A 16507-nucleotide genomic window follows, 5' to 3' on the forward strand; every position below is an offset into this window, starting at 1 on the left:
TTTGTGGGTGAGCTGCAGTTTTTATTGGCCCCATGTAAAGTACCACATAATGTCTCAAAGCCTTATGTACCCCAAAATGGTACCACGTGAAACTACAGCTCATCTTGCAAAAAAAATCAAACCGTTCAAATGGAATATGGCGGCACAAAATAAAAAAAAAGTTTAATATTTTTTTTTCTTTGGAAAAGTAGTGAAACCTAAAAAAACAAAACAAAACTCTATAAACTTGATATTGCTGTATTCGCAGAATAAATGTAACATGTCATTTTAACCGCATGGTGTACGCCATAAAAACAAAGCCAAAAAAATAAATGGAGGAATCGCTGTTTTCTTCCCGATCCACCCAACAAATAATTATTTTCAGCTTTCCAGTAAATTATATGCTGAAATAAATCGTGTCGTGAAAAACCACAAACCGTCCTGCAAAAAAACAAGCCCCCCATATAGCTTTATCGATGGAAAAATAAAAAAGGTATGGCTTTTTGAATGATGGGAGGAAAAAACGGCAGCAAGGGGTTTAATGCTGTAAACTGTCATGATTAAAGGGTATGTTCACACAGCAAACGAAAAACGGCTGTAAAATACGGAGCAGTTTTCAAGGGAAAACAGCCTCTGATTTTCAGCCGTTTTGTAAGCATCAAGCATTTTTTGATGCGTTGTTTTTTTTATACGCCTGTTTTTGGAGCTGTTTTGCTATTGACCCAATAAAAAAACTGCTCCAAAAACAGCTCAAGAAGAGACAGGCACTTCTTTTTTTTTCGTGGCGTTTTTACGCGCAGTTTTTAAAAACTGCCGTGTAAAAGAAATCCCGTGGGAGCGGAACGCTGTTTTTCCCATTGAAATCGATGGGCAGATGTTTGGAGGCATTCGGCCCCCGTATTTTCAGCTATTCTTCAGGGGAGTTAACGGCCTGAAAAACGGCTGAAAATTGGCTGTGTGAACATACCCTAAGAATATACTGCACAATTGTGTAAGCAGTTCATTTTAATGTTTGTTTGTCGTGTATGTAACTGGAGTATCGTTTTAGTTGGTTTGAAACCTCTAACAGAAAGTCGCGGTTTCATGGTACAACTGGTGTGAGCTTGTGTGTGCAGGTGCCTCGTGTAGATTATATTCCCAAAGGAAATCACGAAAGCAAGGGCTAGTACAATGATGCAATGTCGCCTGTTATAAATTCTCTCTTATCTATTTTAAACCCCAGACCATTTTGTGTTTATGTATTTTTCCACAAAAAATATCAGAAAAAACATAGTGAGGGCTCAGTATTACTGCAAAATGTGTTATTAGGGCACACGTGTAAATGCTGTCAGGCCAGTGGTGTGCATCTTGTTTTGGATATTGGAGACTTTTTACGTCGCGGCATCGGAATAAGTAAACAGAGCAGGGAGCTGTCAAATCTCCCTGCTCTCAGCTGCTAGAGGCAGCTGAGGGCTGGGGGCGTCCCTGCTCTGCCGGGTGAGATAGATTATTAGTATCGATCTCACCCGTTTAACCCCTCAGATTCGGTGCTCAATAGCGAGCACCACATCTGAGTGGTTTTGGAGAGAGGGAGGGAGCTCCCTCTCTCTCCCACCAACACCCGGCGATACGATCGCCGAGTGTCTGTGTCTCCCATGGCAGCCGGGGGCCTAATAAAGGCCCCCAGGTCTACCTGTGGCGAATACCTGCTAGGTCATGCCGGAGGCATGACCTAGCAGATTCCTGTCCGTTTTAAAAGTATTGCAGTGTATTATAATAGCGATCGGAGAATCGCATATTAAAGTCCCCTAGTGGGACTAGTAAAAAAGTTTAAAAAAAAGTTAGTTAATAAAAAAAAAAATGAAAAACCCACTTTTTCCCCTTATAAACTGCTTTTACTATTAAAAAACCAAAATAAAGTTAAAAAGTTACACATATTTGGTATCACTGCGTCCGTAACGACCCCGACTATAAAGCTATTATGTTACTTAACCCGCACGGTGAACGCCGTAAAAAATGAAATAAAAAACGACGGAAAAATTCCTGTTTTCTGTGAATCCTGACTTTAAAAAAATGTGATTAAAAAGTCGCATCTACTCCAAAATGGTACCGATAAAAACTACAAGTCTTCCCGCAAAAAAAAAGCCCTCATACAACTGCATCGACGAAAAAATAAAAACGTTACGGCTCTTCAAATATGGAGACACAAAAACAAATAATTTTGAAAAAAAAACGTTTACTGTGTAAAAGTAGTAAAACATACAAAATCTATACAAATTTGGTATCATTGCAATCGTAACAACCCGCTAAATAAAGTTGTGTTATTTATACCACACGGTAAACGGCGTAGATTTAGGACGCAAAAAAGAGTGGCGAAATGTCCGATTTTTTTCTATTTCTCCCCCCCCCCCCCCCCCCCCCAAAAAGAAGTTAATAAAAGTTAATCTATAAATATGTACCTCAAAATGGTGCTATTAAAAAATACAACTTGTCCCGCAAAAAACAAGACCTTATACAGCTATGTCGACGCAAAAATAAAAAAGTTATAGCTCTTGGAATGCGACGATGGAAAAACTTAAAAAATAGGCTGGTCATTAAGGGGTTTAAACATCTAGAGGTCCCAAGGGAGTTTCTAAAAATTTCCTTGGTGTCCTTGTCAGAAAAGGTAGTATTCAGTTCCAACTCCCAAGATTTAATAAAGGAAGGCTGTACCAATGAATTCATCTTAATCAGATTGTTATAGTATAGTGTAATAAGCTTTTTAGGTGGTTGGCGAAGGAGGATGGTTTTTTCCATCCAAGATGACCGGTGGTCAAGTGGTCCCTGTCTAAGCGCTCCCAGGTAACATCTTCTGAGGTGAAAGTAAGAGAGGAAATTGAGGGACGAGAATTCGGGCTGAGATCTCAGTTCGTGGAGGGTAGGAACGGAGCCATTAGTCAGTATGAAATTGTGTGTGCTGCAGGACGCTGCTCTAGGAAGGGAACGGCAGTCCCCAAATCTCTCAGTCTGTGACTGCACAAGGTCTCTGACCGTCATCAGGGGAGATGGAATTTGGTGCAGAGATTTCATCCCCTCACCCTCAGTCCATGTCTGATAAGAAGCCGTGGTAAGAGAGTTACTAGACAAAAAGGGGGCTGCATTAGGTTTGTCAAGCCACAGAAGGGAGGTAAGGGGGGTGCCTATGGTAGCCTCCTCCACGGGAACCCCAAGTCTACTTGACGAACGGTCAAACCACTCAGTAATCCTGGCTAGTTGTATGGAGTGATAATAGGATTCTATATCCACCTGAGCATTTAGGAAAGACTAGGGTGCTAAATGCTATTCTGGGTTTAGTATTGTTCCAAATATATTTAAAAAACTGTTGTCTGATGGCCGCAAAAAAGGTTTTTGGAAGGGGAATCAGGACAGTTTGGAATAGAGAAGTTTAGGGCGAATGACCATCTTCAGTAAGTTGGATCTACCAATCCAGGAGATATATGGGATTTGCCAGGACATGATAGTGGTTTTAATATCAGAGAGCAAGGGTGTGTAATTACTGTGATACCAGTTGTCAGGTGAGGGAGTTAAATGAATTCCCAGGTATTTTATGCTGTCCGAACATAGTGAGTAGGGGGAGTTTAGTTTCAGAGACTTTAACAGAGCCGGAGTGCAGGAAACACAAAGACCTTCAAACTTGCTAGAGTTCATTTTGAAGTTGGATAGATCACCAAATTGGGTAAATACCTCTTTAATTCGGGGTAGAGCTATGGAGGGGTTAGTGATGAAAATAAGTCATCAGCAAAAGCAGCTGTGGAGTGCACTCTGTCCCCAATGTAGACCCTTTAAGAAGTGGCTCCTGACGCAGGCTCTGTATGAAGGTCTCAATTGTGAGAACAAAAAGAAGGGGAGAGAGTGGGCAACCCTGCCTTGTGCCATACCTGATTTGGAAAGGGCGCGATAAGTGGCCATTTACTCTAACCTTTCCGTGTGGGAGCGTGTACAGAGATAGGATTTTGTGAATGAAGAGTTGTGGAAAGCCGAAACGGGAAAGCTCTCTGACCATTATAGGTCCAGTCCACCCGGTCAAAGGCCTTTTCTGCATCGGTAGACGACAAAACTAGAGGAATCTTTCTCGACCTGGTGTACTGGATCAAATGAACACGTAGTGTTATGTTTACCCTCTCTACCCTTAACAAAACAAGTTTGCTCTGGGTCAATCAGGAATGGTAGTAATGATTGCATCCTATTAACTATGATTTTAGCATACAATTTAACATCCACATTTAAAAGTGATATGGGGCGATAGCTACCGCAAAGCGAAGGGTCTTTACCCTCTTTTGGTATTATCGAAATATGCGCTTCAAGCACTGAGGGTAAGAAATTTTGAGAAGCGTTAAGAGAGTGACACACTTTGAGAAAAAATGGCAGCAGGATGTCTCCAAACTGTTTATAGGACTAGGCGGGAAGACCATCCGGCCCCGGGGACTTACTAGCGGGCATACTTGAAAGCACGTCACGAAGTTCTTTAATTGTAAAAGGCGATTCAAGCAGGTTTTTTTGTGTATTCGATAAGGCACGAAGACAGGGAGTCTAGGAAAGACTCAATCATTATGGTTCTGTCCGCCAACGCCTTGGGTGTCTCCTCAGGGTGTAAATCATACAATGATTGATTAAAAGGAGCAGAACTCCGCTACAATGTCGGTCGTGTGCTCAAGCATAGCTCCAGTTGGGGAGCGGATTTTGGGGACAAATCTTTGCAGTCTCTTTTTAGCTAAATATGCCATGAGTTTGTTCCCCTTGTCGCCATGCATATAATATTTATGAGTAGCAGAGGTATATGCTGGAGGAGACATTCGGCATATCATTCTCTGCAAAGTAAGATCTCAATGCGAACTCAATTCGCTGTTTATTCCGCAGAGGGTAGAGGAGAGTTTCATTAAGTTTCCAGTTCTATTGCCTAGGCAGGAGTGTGTATGTTTGGAAACATGGACATCAGGTCATGGTCGGACAGGAGAATGTTGCCTATAGAGAGTTGGTTATTCGTGATAAATAGGTAGTCTAATCTTTGGTAAGAATGATGGGGGTGGGAATTCCGTGACTTCCTTATAAGGGTATGTTCACACGGCGGGGGTCCGTAACGGCTGAAATTACGGGGATGTTTCAGCCTGAAAACATCCCCGTAATTTCAGCCGTACCGGCATGTGCAGGCGCTTGAACGCCGCGTCAATTACGGCCGTAATTAGCGCTGCTATTCATTGGAGTCAATGAATAACGGCTCCAATTACGGCCAAAGAAGTGACAGGTCACTTCTTTGACGCAGCGTCTAGTTACGCGCCGTCATTTGACAGCGGCGCGTAAATATACGCCTCGTGTGAACAGACAAACGTCTGCCCATTGCTTTCAATGGGCAGATGTTTGTCAGCGCTATTGAGGCGCTATTTTCGGGCGTAATTCGGGGCAAAAACGCCCGATTTACGTCCGTAAATAGGCCGTGTGAACATACCCTAAGGCTCGGTTCACAGGTTGCGGTAGTTCAGGTGTAACACCGCTTTTAAACATGTTTGACCTGAAAAAGCCACGCAGCCTATAGCCGCATTGTTCGGTTTGGCCACGTGGCACTCTACCACAACATGTGAACTCAGCGTAATGATAGTGAGGTTGATTATTTATGATAAACAGCTGAATGGCCAAGATGTCCCCTATAAAAAAAAAATATAGGGGAGCGTGCAAGCTTTCTATACGATGTTAGGGGTTATCTCCTTACATTACATAAACTGCTGTGCCCCAAACCCTTTTGTGCTGTTAATGTAAATTCAGCTTGAAGGAGTCCACGGCAGAGAAGGTGCCGGTACCTCATGTGATGCTTTTTATTTGGCACGTGAAACTTTTTAGATAATCCTATAAGTACTGACTCTCCTCACTGCTCTAAACGTCTGTAAAAGCTGTTTTCCCTATAAAGCAATTTAAAGTAAAAGAAGGAACTCCATAGCGGATTCCACGCTTAAACCCAGAGAGAATCGTCTCACATTCCACCAGAAATGCATGAGATCAGGGTATTTTAATCCACATGAAATAATGAACGTGCTGCAGATTTTAAAATCCACGGCGTGTTCATTATCGCAGCCTATTCCGCACAGAAAAGCTGCAGTTTAGCTACATTTGAAGTACAATGGGCCAAACTCGCGTGCGGATCCACGGCAGAAATCCAAGTGTCGGTCAGATGCGGATTTCTGCCCACAGATTTTCTGAAAAATCCACACCTATGTTCACACTGTTGCATTTTTCCTGCTGTCTTTTAGTTGATAAAGTAAATTATAAAAACTTTCAGATGTTGCCTGTGAGTGAATAGAAGTTTAGGAATTTCCATCCACATGACTAAAGGCTATGGACACCTTTTTTGAGGGTGTTTTTTTTTTTTTTACATAACTTTTAATTTAGTCTTTAAAAATTAGTTTTACTTTTGGTGATACAGCTGTTCTGTATTCTCTATACAGAACCGCTATATCACTCGCTTTACGCCAAATCAGTCAGTCCCACAGCCCTAACAGGTTCAGTGTCTGCAGGTCCTGTTTATCTCTGACAAGCAGGATCCACCTGTAATCAATCACATCTAAGTTATGAACTTAGGATCTGCCGACGCTGATCCTGTCCGGTCCACTGGACTGACGGATTTGGTGTAAAGTGAACTATACAGCTGTTCTGTGAAGAGTATACAGAGCAGCTATGTATCGAAAAGTAAAACTCTTTTTTTCAATAAAAACTAATTACAAAGTTACGCCTACACGCCGACTAATCTATTTATTACAACAACAAAAAAATGCCCTCAAAGGTGTCCATAGCCTTTAACCCCTTAATGACCGCCGATAAGCCTTTTCACGGCGGTCTTTAGTGGGCTTTATTCTGATGCAATAGCCTTTCTACAGCGCTGCATCAGAATAAAGTAAACCGAGCAGGGAGCTGTCAAATCTCCCTGCTCTCAGATGCCAGAGGTAGCTGAGGGCTGGGGGCGTCCCTGCTCTGCCGGGTGAGATTGATATTAGTATCGATCTCACCCGTTTAACCCTTCAGATGCGGTGCTCAATAGCGTGCACCGCATCTGAGTGGTTTTGGAGAGAGGGAGGGAGGGAGCTCTCATCCTACCGACACCCGGCGATAAGATCGCCGAGTGTCTGTGTCTCCGATGGCAGCCTAATAAAGGCTCCCAGGTCTGCCTGTAGTGAATACCTGCTAGGCTATGCCAGAGGCATGACCTAGCAGATGCCTGTCCGTTTTAAACGGACAGGCAGTATTACACTGCAATACAAAAGTATTGCAGTGTACTAGAATAGCGATCGGACAATCGCATATTAAAGTCCCCTAGTGGGACTAGTATAAAAGTAAAAAAAAGTTTAATAAAGTTAATAAAGAAGTGTGAAAAAAAAAAATGAATTACCCACTTTTTCCCCTTACAAAATGCTTTACTATTTAAAAAAAATCACAATAAGGCAAAAAAGTTACACATATTTGGTATCGCCGCGTCTGTAACGACCCTGACTATAAAGCTATTACATTATTTAACCCGCACGGTGAATGCCGTAAAAAAATAAAATAAAAAAATATGGAAAATTGCTGTTTTCTGTGAATCCTGACTTTAAAAAAATGTTATAAAAAGTGATCACAAAGTCGCATCTTCTCCAAAATGGTACCAATAAAAACTACAAGTCGTCCCGCAAAAAAAAAAGCCCTCCTACAACTGCATCGGCGGAACAATAAAATAGTTATGGCTCTTCAAATATGGAGACGCAAGAACAAATCATTTTGAAAAAAAAGTGTTTTTACTGTGTAAGTAGTAAAACATACAAAATCTATACAAATTTGGTATCTTTGCAATCGTAACAACCCGCTGAATAAAGTTATTGTGTTATTTATACCACACGGTAAACAACGTAGATTTAGGGCGCAAAAAAAGTGGGGAAATTTCAGGTTTTCTTCTATTTCCCCCCTCCCCAAAGTTGATAAAAGTTAATGAATAAATTTATATGTACCCCAAAATGGTGCTATTAAAAAGTACAACTTGTCCCGCAAAAATCAAGACCTTCTACAGCTATGTCGACGCAAAAATAAAACCGTTATAGCTTTTCGATTGTGACAATGGAATAACGTAAAAAATGGCTTGGTCATTAGGGCCCAGAATGCAAGCAGGGGGAAGGGGTTAAGGGCCGCAGTGTATACAGCATGCGTTTTACCTCGCATTTACTTAAAGGGGTTGTCCGAGATTTAATGACTGTGTTAATGCTTGTAATTTATAAATGTAAGTACATTTGTAATATACTTACATTTTCCAAAGTGGCCCCGTTTCCAGATCCTGCCATGGGGAACTTGGCTGGTGATGTCACTCTCTGCACTGGCTCTGGCCGCTTTGTTGATCTTCAATTCTTTGCCGGGTATACGACACGTCACTTGTCACGTGGTGTATATCGGCTTGTTCTGCTTCACAGCCTGTAACGCACATGCGCTGTCACTGCTGTTCTCGCGGTCCCTTCTGTTCTCGAGATAACAGCAGGGGCAGCGCATGCGCGTTACAACAGAACAAACCGCTATACACCACGTCACAACTAACATGTCGTATATACCCGGAAAATAATTCAAGATCAACAAAGCGGCCAGAGCAGAGTGTGACGTCACCCGTCAAGTTCTCCACGGCGGGATCTGGAAACGGGGCCACTTTGTGAAAATGCTTCTAATTTATAAATGTAAATACATTTATAATACTTACATTTTCCAAAGTCATTAAATGTCGGACAACCCCTTTAATGTGTAGGCACCTTGGCTCCCTTGCTTCTGGGACTTGGCCGGCCTTGATGTATATAGAAAGGTATACATATGTTTTACATTTGCTTTGGTTGGCACCTTACTTTATTCTAGTTTCAGAAGAGATTCTGGCCAGATGCCTCCAGCCAGTGACTAGGTGACAGATGTTGTGTTTATTAGAAGCATTAGCTGCTGATCGTGTGTAATTTCTTTCGGAGTCGTTGCCTGTGTAAGCTGCAGTGGATTAGCATTACATGTTCTAACTGAACAGAAGTGGATCAAGGTCTACGCATTAGAGGACATGTAGAAATCCAGACTGTGGATGAGCCTCTGCAGTTGAAAACTTTTCATCTGGGGCAGACATAAAGGGAGGCTAAATGTAGAAATGAATGGGGCAGAAAACGGGACACTTATTTACTGTAAGGCTGTGTTCACATGTTACAATTTTGTTGCAGTTCTATTGCGGTTTTCATAAGTGCAGCAGCATTCAACAGTTTTGCGACAATCACAGGAGAACCAGAACAAAAACGCAACGTTTGAAAACCGCCTAAGGTCTTCTGCAAGCTTCTGAAATAAACTCTTGTAGAAATCTACTGAGAAAAAAGGGTCTTTCAATATTCTGCATGATGGTCGCGATACCAGCTATTGAAATGAATCTCGTGCATATTCATATGTATGAGGCTGAATTTGCTTTGGTCGGGTGGCTCTGGCTGCTCAGTACCAATAAGTACATAATACATTCTGAGAACGTATTCTTTATGTACCTGTTTTATCTCTTGTACTGACCGTCCAGCACAGGACCGCTGTGCAGCTCCTAATGTCAGCCAGGCGCCTGCAACTGGGGCCAGTAAGCAGCGGATCTCTATTGGCACCTGGCTGACGTATAGACATATGCTCCCCGTGTAGAAACAAGCACCCCCACCAGCTAGAGGATGGAAACCACCATCTGTCGGAAGCGTTTGCACTGCAGCAATTTACTATTGATTTGGCTTACCTAAAATGATGTACCCCTTAGGCTAAAAATACGCCGTTCAAATTGTTAGGAGTATTTTAAGCAGTGTTAAAACTTTACATTTGCCGATGATTGGTGGGAATTTTATTCTGGTTATAGAAGCAAGTCCATTTTCTAGAGCTAGTCTTATGGAGGGGGGGGGGGGGGCATGACATAAATGCCAGACAGGATATCCTGCTGTAAAAAAAAAAAAAAAAAGTGTGAAGTTGTAATTCTCATTTACTTACATGTAACATGTGGTCCCCTGTGGTTTAAAAAATGGTGTGGATAATCTGCACTGAAATGTAAAGTAGAAATGAGGCCTCATGTGAATGATACTCTTTGCTAGTTTAGATGCTGTCACGAAATAAAAGGCACACAATGTTCACGTTCTTCTTTTGTAGGCACCATATTCAGGGATTTCAAAACGACAGTATTTTTTTCTCTAACAGGGTCTTCTGTATTTGCTGTGGCAGCACAGACATCAGAAATTGGACGACCTAGTCCTGTTGTATCAGCTCCTAACTCAATGGTAACCTATCCGCCTTCTGGAAACCAGTCATCGGGATCCCCGTCTCTGCTGGTTCCTGCACATAAACCTCAACCAGCAGTACAGCAAGGTAACTATCTTAACAAGCAAGGTTTTTTTGTGTAACTTTCACTTACCCAGTCCCCAGATCAAACTATGCACACTACTGTCAGTTTTCAGAGTGCAAGAGCAATGGTTTCCATGACCTTCCCGAGATCCTCTACAGAAAATGACTCCTTTCCTCTCTCTGGCACTGAGCGTACAAGTCAGAGCCAGCTGCAGGAGTGGCCTACCCAAAGACACCCAAAAAGGCTTTGGGGTTAGGGTGGGTGTCTCCAGTCTGGCCAATAGCTGCATATTCATTCTTTGTCTGACTGTTAAAAAAAAAAAAAAAAATTTTACGTTTTGTCGCCATATTCGGAGAGCTATAACTTTTTTTTTTTTTTTTTTTTTACGTCGTTCATTGAGTGGTATGAGGGTTTATTTTTTGCGGGGCGAGCTGTAGTTTCTATTGGTACCATTTTTAGGTACATACGACTTTTTGATCACTTGTTACATTTTTTTCAAGCGCAAAGGTGACAAAATATGCAGCAATTCTGGTGCTGTTGCAACGTTACAGGGGGCCGCCCCCTGTTTCTAGTCATTTAAATGCTGCAGTCGCTACTGACCGCGGCATCTTAACGGGTCCCTCCATCCGACGTGCGCCGTATATATACACGGCAGATGTCGGGAAGGGGTTACGATTCTGACGATAGTACAGTTACCCATCCAAACTACATAGCTTCTTCCCGTGCGCCTCCCCTCTTTGTTGGCATTGTGTATCCGATTTTTTTTTTAGGAGTTTGATAAATTGACAGAATTTCAGGAAACTGGTTTGTGAATTTTGAGGCAACACACCAAACACACACTTTCTAAGACACCAGGCGTCTTCCTGCTCCAACTGTGCAACGTCCCTCTATCCTGCTATAGGATCTCTATTGTCTTCAACCTGATTAATTCGGCCCATTCTTGCATGGAAACTGGTGTATCCACCTACAATATTCCTTTTGGTTTCAGAAAATTCAGGGGTTAAAACTTCCAATATATTAACTTAATGACCTAAAAATGTCCCGATAATAGGTACTCTTGTTTCCCTAATGGTTGCGACAGAACACATCCCTGATACCCCCTTGGTCCCTATGATCCCCCCCCTCCCCTTTTTTTCCTTTCTCCCACCCTTCTCTTACTTTTCCAATATTTGTCTAATCTCGTCTTCTCTCCCTAGTGTTATTTTAATATAACATATATTTTGATCAATGTCCATTTTGAATTATTTTCGATACATAAGATGATTGTTTTAAATATTTAATATCTACATAGTACCTTTTTAAGGGTATGTTCACACGCAAACTCAAACGTCTGAAAATACGGAGCTGTTTTCAAGGGAAAACCGCTCCTAATTTTCAGATGTTTTTTTAAGCCACTCGCAATTTTTGCACAGTTTTTCCAGCTGTTTTCAATAGTCTATGAAAAACGGCCCAAGAAGTGACCTGCACTTCTTTCTCGCTGCCGTTTTTTTACACGGCTATTTTTCAAAATGGCAGATGTTTGAGGCGTTCTGCTTCCATTTTTCGGCCGTTTACAGTCCGAAAAACGGCTGAAAATAGTCTGTGTGAACATACCCTAACTCCTATACTGATGCTTTGTCAATGTTTACCAACTGTCCTGTTCCTCATTAGCCTCCATGTTGGTCCACTCATGCCAATTATTTTACTTGGAAACGGCCTTTCAGCTGTATATAAAAAAAAAAGTAGTTTATCTTTTAAATAAAACTGATCTACCTATTGTTAATCTATCATTTTATAATCTAGGAAATAATCAGATTTTTGCTCTATTAAAGTTGTTTACTTGTGACTTGCATATCATTAGTTTGCTTCGCTCCATACATTGTTCATTGATTTTCCACTTGGAAAGATCTGCAGGGACATGACATGACCTGACCTGGTTCTGAATGTTATTTTGAAGCTGTGACCTTGCGTGAGCCTTCTGTCCATTACACTGTATGCTGTGATTTCCTGTCTGTCTGACTTTTCTTGTGCTTTCTATAATTTACAGGCATGCAGTATGCTGGATATGTCAATAATCAAGCTAACTTTGCACCAACTCCCTTGTCATCCAGCTCGGATGATGAGGAAGAGGAGGAGGATGATGAGGAAGCAGGTCTGCTTTAGCTTTTTACAATCCTAATCATTAACATGGTCTATTCTTTGGCATGGCTGTGTCTGACATACTGCAAGATTTTTGTAGATGAAATTAAAGGGAATCACTTGAGCATATGATGGTATTTTATATTACCATCTTTATCCTACTTGACATTGGCATGTTGGTGCTAGCCGGTTACCCATAGTTGGCATGTAATACACTTTAATCCACCCTTACAAAGCTTTTTTCACATGTGGACTACAGTAGTGTAATGTAATCCCCTCCCCCACCTCCTTGACAGGTCACTCTGTCCGGGAAAACCAACCTGCCAAGTCGGAGTAACAAAAGAACGTTTCTCAGAAAAGTCCAGTATAGCTGCCGTGAAATCTCCGAGAGGAGGTTGTCCCCCTGCTCTTCCAGACTATTCTATCTCTACCTATTTATGCAGTGAAAACATCCCCTGCCTAAATAAAATTGTTTATTATTCTACTTGGATATTCAGCAGTTATTTCTATTCGGCAAAGTTGGATGACCATTTGCCTGCCATTACTGCCCCCTAATAGGCTTGTCTCAGTCACCCTGCTTTGCTGTTTTACTGCATAGCTGTGAAGATTCACGATATTCATCCAGGACCTAGGAAAGGCATTTTTTTTTTTTATTTGCAGGCCTGGTATTTTATATGAATGTCTATGTGAGCATCTCTATTAAATGATGCTTTCGTAATGAACGTTCACTTGAGATTTTTGCAGAATTTCCTGATTTCCTTCTATTTTCTTATGCGTGTGTGCTGACTATTTTCATGGAAAGTGACCAATGATTGGTATAGAATATATTTTAATATCATATTCATACATATGAACGTAATTTTGGATTTTTTTCCCCCCCATTTCTAGCATCACTAGACATAATTGTAAAGTTAAGCAATATGTCACAGGGATATTGCTATTTTTCAATTATGCAGCGCTCCAGCCATTTGGGTAATGCACCGTCTTTCCCACCAAAGAAACTGTTTTAGGTTTGGAAGTTTACATTGCCTGTAATGAGTGGCCTTAAAGTGTAGCTAAACGTTTGACAGACTTCTGACATGTCAGAAGTCTGTATTGGTGGGGGTCCGAGCACTGAGAACCCACCAATCGCTAGAACGAAGCAGCTGAAGTGCTCGTGTGAGCTCTCAGCTGCTTCGTGTCTATTCGGCTTTTTCCGGAAAGCCGATGTATCGGAGTACGGGCTCATAGACTCTCTATTGAGTCCATACACCAATACATTTATTTCTGGAAAAGCCAAACAGACAAGAAGCGCTACAGTTGCGGTGCTCGGACCCCCGCCAATACAAACTTATGACATGTCAGAAGTTTGTCAAAAGTTTAGCTACACTTTAAGAGATTTGTCTTTATTGCTGCTGTGCAGCTAGAAGGAGAGTTCCGAAAACAACATATCACAGCAAGCTCGGCTGTTTCTGTAATCCTGGCCACCACTTTACCCCGATGCGGCAGCCAGTGGCCGCCTCACTTGGCTATATCCTGGGGATATGCTTTTACATTTCTGTCATCAGAATACCCCTTTGAGTGTCTAGTGGGTGTTTAATGAGGGTTTTAAGTCTTGATGTTCAGTTTCTGAAATGTGATGCCCTGAAAAACACAATTTAGTGCAGAGGCAGATAATTGAGATTCATGGCTGTTTTTTCATAGACACTCTGAGGATTGCATCATTGTAAACTTGGATGTCTATAAATATCATGGTATCTTTATTGGTAAACATAAGTTGGTTAATGAATGCAAAGTATATTACCGCACCTAACAAAATGGTATTTATAGGTAATTGTTAGGGTCTGTTCACATCAGCATCTGGCTTCAGTTCATCGGTTCCGTTCGACCTTTCCTTCGGAGGAATCGATGAACGGAAAGCCAAACGGAAATCGTAGGTTCCGTTTGCATTACCATTGAGTTCAATGGTAATGATTCCGTTGCAATTGGTTTACGCTTGTTCCTGTTCCGTAAGGTTGCCGTTTTTTTTTGCGGAAACAATAGTGTAGTCGACTACAGAAAACGTACGGAATGGAAACCAACTTTAACGGAAGCATTACCATTGAAATCCATGGTAATTCAAACGGTAGCTATGATTTCCGTTTGGCTTTCCGTTCACTGGTTCCTCTGATGGAAAGGTGGAATGGAACCGATGAACGGAAGCTGATGTGAACCCAGCCTCAGATGATAAAGAAAGTTGATCAGTTATGTGTATAGTCTGGAACTGTCATTATATGAGAAATATGGTTCTTGTCTGGATATTACATTGTGTGTTATCTTCTTATTATTTTTATTTTTTTAAGGTGTTGATGAAAGTTCCTCCACGACCAGCAGTGCATCATCTGAGCCAAGAAATTACGATGTGCTGGAAGGAGGAGGATACACAGGTGAACTTCTCTAAAACAAGTGTCACATTGATCACAAAGGTTCACACGTATTATTTCAGTGACATCTTTATTGGTCTTTGTCGTTAACCGTTTCTATGTTTGCATATTTCTAGAGACACCTGCAGCAGCAAACGTCCCGGCTCCTGTTAATGCCGCTGCTCATTCATCTAGGCTATCCAAACCATTTGGTCATGGATATCCAACCCTCCAGCCAGGATATCAAAATGCAGCAAGTCCCCAGAGCTCCCAGTCAAGTACTCCAGTTCATCAGCCAAATTATTCACAGTATGCTTCTGTAAGGACCTTTTTATGGTTGACATGGCATGTCTGTATCCCATTCAGGTTTACTGGTGCGATCTTTTGTAAAGTTACATATATGGAGAACCTGTCTCTTCCAAAGTAGCTTATGCTGAAGTATCCCCTGTCATTGTATTTTCTAGAGGCATATGGTTTTGTTGCTTGGTTATGGATTGTGCAGATAATCCTAGCTAAACTATAAATCTTACGTAGAAGGCAGACATTGCTTAGTGTCTCGCAGTTTCTACATATAGTAAATTTATTTCAGTAAGTTATAACATCTTATAGTACATAAAAAGCTGATTATACTACATGACCGGAATAAAGTTGGTCTGAGTAGTCTTTCATGTAGTGTTTCACTGGAATCTAAGTAAAGTATTTTCTTCTTGCACTTTTTTTTATTTCTTCTGAGGTTTGCTATCCAGGTACATAGTGTTTAGTACAATATATCCGTCTATAGTGTCGTGCAGCAGTATAGCTGGGCATTCAGACTGACCTCATTTCCGCTGGTTATATCTTTACTGAATCACTAATTCAAAATGTAACATACTTCATGTCCAAAAGACCGTGAAAGCCATTTATAGTTAGACTGAAATAGTCGAGGCCCCTGACATGGTTTAACATACATATAGGGATACGATCTCCATAGACAAACCTTAGCAATAGTATATCCAAGAGAGAAAATGGGACCAAATTGCGGCGCTGCTCAGGAAGGACGTCAGATGAAAGAGGATGTAATAAATAGAATTTATTGATAATGGAGTAGGCTACGCGTTTCGACGCCGGACCGGCGTCTTCATCAGGCCAATGTGTACAATACAATAAAAGCTCCTTTATATGCATGAGGGAATTTAACAACAAGATGAAAAAAACCGCCAAAACGGCGGGTCAAAGGTCACACACAGCGTTTGTCAAATGTAAACAAACAGATTCTAAAAGTTACATAAAACTATACAAATGTAATAACATGATATAAACCATTTGATAAATATATTAAATATATTCAATATATTACAACCTATCTTAAACAAGAAAAACATAAGATGAATTTTTGTAAGGAAAAGGAGAAACATATTGGTTTTTAGAGAATGAAATTGCGTGGATTTCTTTGCAATATTATTACAGCACAAACATCTAGCATGTTTACATGAAAAAGAGCCATTTTGTGTTGAAGAATTTCCTCCAAATTCCCTATGGTATCCCTTCCCCATGGTAATTTCATGGTTGTCTCCCTCCATTACTGCATTTTCCGCAAATTGCATTTTGCGGAAATGTGGTTATATATATATACATACATATTATCTCATCCTCATGTTTTTTCTAAATAATCAACCTACATATCAAGTTCTTATACCAACTTTTTTACCAATTT

The 16507-nt window shown here is 41.1% G+C and overlaps 1 protein-coding gene across 4 annotated transcripts in view; it reads left to right on the plus strand.

The window, feature by feature from the left end:
* The window catches only part of SEC24B (SEC24 homolog B, COPII component), a 116628-nt gene that overhangs the window by 10571 nt on the left and 89550 nt on the right, over positions 1-16507 (plus strand). For 3 of the 4 annotated variants that reach the window (XR_012883027.1, XM_075860521.1, XM_075860519.1), the window contains exons 3-6: positions 10171-10338; positions 12342-12446; positions 14755-14838; positions 14952-15133. Coding sequence is in view for 3 of the 4 variants with exons in the window: in XM_075860521.1 (XP_075716636.1) it covers positions 10171-10338; positions 12342-12446; positions 14755-14838; positions 14952-15133 (539 nt within the window). In the remaining variant the exon portion in view is untranslated. The remainder of the gene's footprint in view (positions 1-10170; positions 10339-12341; positions 12447-14754; positions 14839-14951; positions 15134-16507) is intronic. The other variant, XM_075860520.1, reaches the window with a different exon arrangement.

This window comes from Rhinoderma darwinii, chromosome 1 (genome assembly GCF_050947455.1).
Source record: "Rhinoderma darwinii isolate aRhiDar2 chromosome 1, aRhiDar2.hap1, whole genome shotgun sequence".
Classification (NCBI taxonomy): Eukaryota; Metazoa; Chordata; class Amphibia; order Anura; family Rhinodermatidae; genus Rhinoderma; species Rhinoderma darwinii.